Raw genomic sequence first — 6,655 nt, 5'->3', positions numbered from 1 at the left:
TTTAAAAATTGATGTAATTTGGGCGCATATCAGCCCACAAATTTATGCAGCCTGTTATAAAAATACCCCCTCATTTGCATTTGTTATTTCTTATGCCTTCATACTGCTGTCACAGCAGATATTTATCAGAATATACAGGTTGGGAAGCTGATAATGTTTAGAAGATAACAGCTTCTTCATTGGTCCTTGTTTTTGTTACCCAGTCATGTAATTGAACATAGTTATTTTTTTTTTTATCAGTGTCTAATATGCTCTCCTTATGCTTTCAGATTTTCCTAATGTGTACTACACTTCTGGGGCTGGTGTTTCTGGTACTCAGCAGTCTGCCGGTGGCTGTGGCCCTCTTTCCTCGCTTCATGCCTTGTGATGACACCCACAATTCCACCAAGGTGGACTGTAGCCAGCGTAACTTAACTTCTGTCCCTGTCATACAGTTCGCTTCTGTGCAACAACTGGACTTAGCCAAGAATAGTCTAGTAAATATAGCCAATGACTCTTTTTCTGGGGTCCTAAACCTACATCTTCTGAACTTAAGCTGGAACTGTGAACCTGGCAAACTGCGGACAGATAAAAAGCCCTGCAAGTTAACAATCGACCAAGGTGCTTTTGTTAAACTCCAGCATTTACAGAATCTGAACCTGGCAGCCAATAGCTTGACAACTATCCCACTACTGCCCTCTAGTCTGCAGGAACTCAATTTGGAGCTGAATAATATTCTTGTGTTGGGACATCAGAATCTGTCAAAGCTTTTTGTGCTAAAGAGTCTATATCTAGGTATGAACTGTTATTATCGCAACCCATGTAACTCTTCACTCAAACTCATGGGGGATGTTTTCAAAGACACAAAGTCCCTGAACCTCCTCTCATTAAAATTCAACAACCTCACTGCAGTACCTTGTTGCCTTCCATCATCTCTGTTGGCGTTGGACCTGTCAGAAAACAAGATCTCAGAGATAAGGAGCAGGGACTTCTCTAACCTCACGAGTCTGAAGTTTCTGGACCTACAATGGAATTGCCAGCGGTGTGACCATGCTGCCCAGCCCTGCTTTCCCTGCCAAAACAACACCGCATTACAATTCAGCCCAGATGCTTTTCATCATCTCAAGAACCTCATAAACTTGAGCCTTCGAGGCAATTCCATAAACAATCTGAATGACAGTTTCTTCAATAGCTTAGTGAGTTTAAGATATCTGGATTTGTCAGACAACTTTCTGTCCTCTGTCATTGAGAATGGGACATTTTTCTCCAAACTCACCAAAGTGGAGAATCTTAATCTGCAGTTTAATTACAATCCTTTCATTACCACTGATAGGCTGACCCTTTCACCAGATGTAGCCAAAATGCAGTCTCTGAAAAGAATTTTCATTAATGGATACTTTTTTAAAAATCTGGATGAAAAGGGAATTAAGCCTCTTCTAAGTCTTCCCAACTTGGAAATGATAACCTTTAGGACAAATTTTATTGAAGAAGTGAACCTGACCACCTTTTCCAGCTGTCAAAGACTCAAGTACCTTGACTTGTCCGAAAACAGCTTAACATTCCCCCAGCCCTGTAGGAGATCCCATGAAAACACAAGAATTTTCACACAGAGTTTTTATAAATATCCAACTTTGGATATGTATCCCAAGCACAGGGAGAATGGGGGAAATCGTAATAATTATGTTGGCGATAATATTGATTTCAACTTTCCTTCTTGCAGAAATTATGAAAAGAGTCTGGATTTGTCATTCAATAGCATTCAGAGCATTGAACCAAAAGACTTCCAAGGGTTAGGGGAAATTGAATGCTTAAATATAAGCTATAATTACATCAGTCAGCATTTGAATGGAAGTCAGTTTTCACACTTGAAGTCACTGAGACTCTTGGATCTGTCCTACAATAGATTTGATCTGTACTATATTAAAGCTTTCAGTGAAATCCCTAAATTAGAGGTGTTATACTTAAATAATAATGAATACCAGTTTATAATGAAGAGCATCGGACATAGTTTTGAGTTCCTTAAAAATTTGTCCTCCCTGAAAATACTGAGCCTGTCTTATAACAATATAGGTGAGAGAATATCAAAAGAGCTAAGGAGCTCTTCACTTGAGTCCTTAATATTCAGGTGTAACAGGCTGGACATTTTGTGGCAGAGTGGAAGGGACACCTATTTGAACATTTTCAAAAACCTTCCTCAGGTAACATTCTTGGACATTTCCTACAATCAAATCAATTTCATACCAGTCACTGTCTTTGATACTTTACCCAAGGGTTTGAAAAAGCTGTATATTAACAACAACCAATTACATTTATTCCACTGGGAGAAACTGGATAATTTAAATAGTCTTCAAGTGCTTGACCTAAGTTGGAATGTCTTACAACATTTACCTAAAGTATCAGTCTCCTTCGGTAGAAATTTCACATTTCTCAATTTGGGATACAATAAAATCAGTTCTTTAAACCAAGCCTTTTTTTCCAATTCCAGCAGCCTGAAACGTCTGATTTTAAGCCACAATCATATACAATTGATAGATGAAAACAGTTTTTCTAAGGTGCTTCTAAGGAGCCTAGAAATGCTAGATGTGAGTGGTAATCCATTACAATGTACCTGTGATGCATCCTGGTTCTTACATTTTTTAAAGTCCACCTCCATCTATGTAAACCACCTTTCTACTAACATGATATGTAATGTGCCAGAATCCAAACATGGACAGCTTCTTCTCTCCACAGACTTTCATTCTTGCCAGGACATTTATGGTCACTTGGCTTTCATTTGCACAGCACTCATGGTGACCTTTGGCACACTTCTTCCTATCTTGAAGAAGTTGTTTGGTTGGGACATCTGGTACACCAGTCATTTCTTACAGGCGGTAATAATAAAAGGCTATTCTAAACTCCCAACTTTGGACAATGATGAGTATGATGCTTTCATTGCCTTTGATACGCAAGACAGTGCTGTCAGTGACTGGGTTTATAATGAGCTTGTGGTCCATCTGGAAGAAAGAGGAAGGAGACATTTTAAACTCTGTTTAGAAGAAAGGGATTGGATAGCTGGAAAATCAAAAATTGAAAACCTTTATGAAGCAATATACAAGAGCAAAAAGACCATCTTTATCCTTACCAGGGATGGATTTGCTTGTGGCCTTCTGAGGCAAGTGTTCTTCTTGACTCAGCAGAGACTCCTGGATGAGAAGGTAGATGTGGTTCTTCTGGTTATCCTGGATAAAGGGATGAAAATGTCCCAGTACATTCTGTCACGGAAGAGACTGTGCCAGAGATCAGTTCTTTACTGGACCAGCAACCCTAAAGCTCATCCGTTCTTCTGGTACAGCATGCACACCTTGCTGGTTCAAAATAGTCAGCAGTATTATAACTCTCGTCTCAGAAAGTGCATTGACAATTAGTGACGATTCATTCCATGGGAACAGGGCTCATACTGTTACGTTTAGCCACCGCGGAACAAACACGTGACTGTCCGCGCTTACACCAGATGCCGCAGGGCCCTAACTTCGTGGTAGAATGCCATCGGCCTCTTCCAAGCAGCCAGACACCACCAGAGCTGCTGCCTCCTGACTCCCTCCACAGGTGTCTTGTGCCCGACGTCACATCATTTAAAGGGCCCTTGGTGGGAAAAGGCCACAATGCCCTTTGATGACATCACACGTCTTGGGCCTATATAAGGGCTTGCCTGACGTCCCTACCTTGCCTCAGCAACAGGTCTTCCTAGCTAGCAAAGAGCATGGTTCTTTCCTTCCAGCCTCGCCTTGGTCTTCCAGCCTGCCCTGCCTTGTCATTGTCTGCTCTTTGGATTCACTATTGGAAATGACCTCTTGCCTGGACACTGACTATTCCAAATTGCCGCCTACCATTGACCCCCCTCGCCTGGACATCGACCTTGTTGTTTGACGCCTGCCTCTGTCCCTTGCCTGGCCCTGGACTACCACCTACCCTGTCCTCTGAAAGATTCTCGCCTATGTCCTGCCGGCCCTGGAATCCTGTGAGAAAAGGGGCTGGTAAAGGTGAAGTCCTTTGGCTGGTCTCCCACAGAGAATCCCCGCCAGCTGAGGGCCTGTGGGGTTCACCCCCATTGGCCCAACCTCACCACAGCAGCAAGGGTCCACTCCACTTACTCATGCACATAGGGGGTGAATTTAAATAAATCATTTAGCAGAAATTTACATTTAGGTGGATTTGTAAACAGAAACTACCCAGGTAAATCATCTAAGCCTATACTGGTACAAGGTACCCATGTTCTCTGCAACTGTTATTTGTGTGACTGGGCTTTCAGGGAAGAAAAAATGCATATAGAATTGAAAATGTAAATAATATATGTATATTTTTCTCCCTCACTGAACCAAATATGATGCCAAGAATGGCATAAATTGGCTAAATATAGTGACATTGTGAAAGTAGACACAGTGAGGCCAATATTAAAAAAAAAAAAAAAAAAGTAGAGCAGATAAATTTATCCAGCTAATTTTAGCTGCATAAGTAGGGATCTTCATTTTCAGTTATTTTATTTTCCCTGAGCATTTATTATAACTAACCAAAGCAGGTGAAAATCAGTGGGGAGTTCTGAATGCAGAATCTTCATCTGCTGCTGGAAGTTGGACTTGCTGGGAAAGAATGCCTAAAATCAAAAAGAAAAAAAAATATTTTTTTTTTAAATTTTGAATTTTTGAATTTTCAATATATATAAGCAAGAACAAACACTTACTTCCAGATAGATATTGAAAGTGTACATACAATTCTTTTTATCTTATAATACATACAACATAATCCCATTAACTTTATAATGTACCTTTTCATCAATTTAGGTATTCTTGAGTGGGGGGAAAAGAACATAGGGAGATTATATCAACAACATTTTAAGAAAACAGGCACTTAACGTGAATTCTGCTTCTCTTTAAATTTTTTAAGGATCTACGACCTAGATGTTAAGTTGAGTTAGGGTTGCTATATTCCTTGCACTAACGAATGATTTTATTTGTTCAGGAGAAAAGAAAATATATGACTCAGTTTGTGAACGAATCTGACATTTGCACAGATACCTTAATCAAAAGGAGAATCCTAAGGATATTATCTGGGGTTTCGACACGAGAAACTCATGCCTTCTCTCCTAAGTTATTCGTGTAAAATCAGGATCTAACCGAATTTCTTGTGCATAGAAGCTAGCTGAGATATTTTTAAAGTATCTCCGCATAACTTCACTGAGATCTCTTTCCATTGAAAAAGTGATTAGGAGAATTGCACGATCATATACTTCTAAAGAAGAGTTCTCTAGAAACAGTCAAATGTTCAATCCCCTTAGGTTGTTTTTGGAGATTTTTCATTTTTGTAGAAACAGGCAGAAACACCAATTTATTCACAAGAGGAAGGAAGAAGGAAGGAGGATTGGCAAGCGGTGGTTACAGTACTTTTGGCTCACAGTACTTACAGTTGTTATTTCCAGTACACTACACGGATGTCAAATACAAGGCATCCGCATGAACAATTGCCAACAAGCAACCACTGGCATTTTTTTAAAAATCTGCCCAAACAATGTTGTTTTAGAAATGCTACCTTCAGCAATATATATGGACTTTAAGCACATGGAATCCGCATGAATTGCTGTAAATAGGCAACCACCGGTATCATGTTTTAACAGCTTATGGATAAGCATCAAGCTAAAGTAAGTATGGGTAGGCCAGCCTACCCATACTTACCGGCAGCCAATAGGAAAGGGCACAGAGGCCCTTTAAACTTCCAGCAGCTCCGGCGATCTCCCTCTTTCGGCGCAGCAAGCAGCACCAGCGAAGACCATCTCTTCTGCACGGCATCCGGAGCGAGGGAGGGCCTGCGCGATCGGCGCCGTAGACCCATCGGGGTAAGGCCATTCAAATTCTCCCTTCCCCCCGCTGGGTCCGAGGCCGACCACGCGGCCTGCCGCTCCGTCCTGCCGCTGCCCCGACCGGAAAGAGACGCGATTGAAGGCCAGCCTACCCATACTTACCGGCAGCCAATAGGAAAGGGCACAGAGGCCCTTTAAACTTCCAGCAGCTCCGGCAATCTCCCTCTTTCGGCGCAGCAAGCAGCACCAGCGAAGACCATCTCTTCTGCACGGCATCCGGAGCGAGGGAGGGCCTGCGCGATCGGCGCCGTAGACCCATCGGGGTAAGGCCATTCAAATTCTCCCTTCCCCCCGCTGGGTCCGAGGCCGACCACGCGGCCTGCCGCTCCGTCCTGCCGCTGCCCCGACCGGAAAGAGACGCGATTGAAGGCCAGCCTACCCATACTTACCGGCAGCCAATAGGAAAGGGCACAGAGGCCCTTTAAACTTACAGCAGCTCCGGCGTCGCGCGCCGTGCGTCGCGCGCCGAAGGAGCACGACAAAGGGGCCTGCCCCTTTGTTTCGCCCCTTCGGTTCGCCCCTCGCTCACCCCGAGCAGCACCCCATTGCTTTTGTGTTACCTATATTGTGTTGTTGCGTTGCCTACATTACCTTATGTTACAAGAATTGTATGCTACAAGAACCTATATTGTTTGTATGCCGTATCACTGCCTTGATGCCCATGTGCTCTTCTCCAAGCTCTGACCAGCCTAATTTCCCCACACCCCAGAGACTCCTCCCCCAAAAGGGCCACCACACCCTCCCGGCCCCACCACACCAGACATGTGCATACAATCTGTACCCATC

General features: G+C 43.0%; 1 protein-coding gene across 1 annotated transcript; it reads left to right on the top strand.

Moving 5' to 3' along the window:
• Positions 1–278: 278 nt before the first annotated feature.
• On the top strand, positions 279–5,998 carry LOC115089380 (toll-like receptor 7). The gene has a single exon (XM_029597471.1). It carries the CDS (start codon positions 279–281, stop codon positions 3,381–3,383), a length of 3,105 nt encoding a protein of 1,034 aa, XP_029453331.1. The 3' UTR covers positions 3,384–5,998.
• The last annotated feature ends 657 nt before the right edge of the window (positions 5,999–6,655 follow it).

Source organism: Rhinatrema bivittatum, chromosome 4 (assembly GCF_901001135.1).
Source record: "Rhinatrema bivittatum chromosome 4, aRhiBiv1.1, whole genome shotgun sequence".
NCBI classification, from domain to species: Eukaryota; Metazoa; Chordata; class Amphibia; order Gymnophiona; family Rhinatrematidae; genus Rhinatrema; species Rhinatrema bivittatum.
This window is presented reverse-complemented; position numbering and strand designations above follow the sequence as displayed.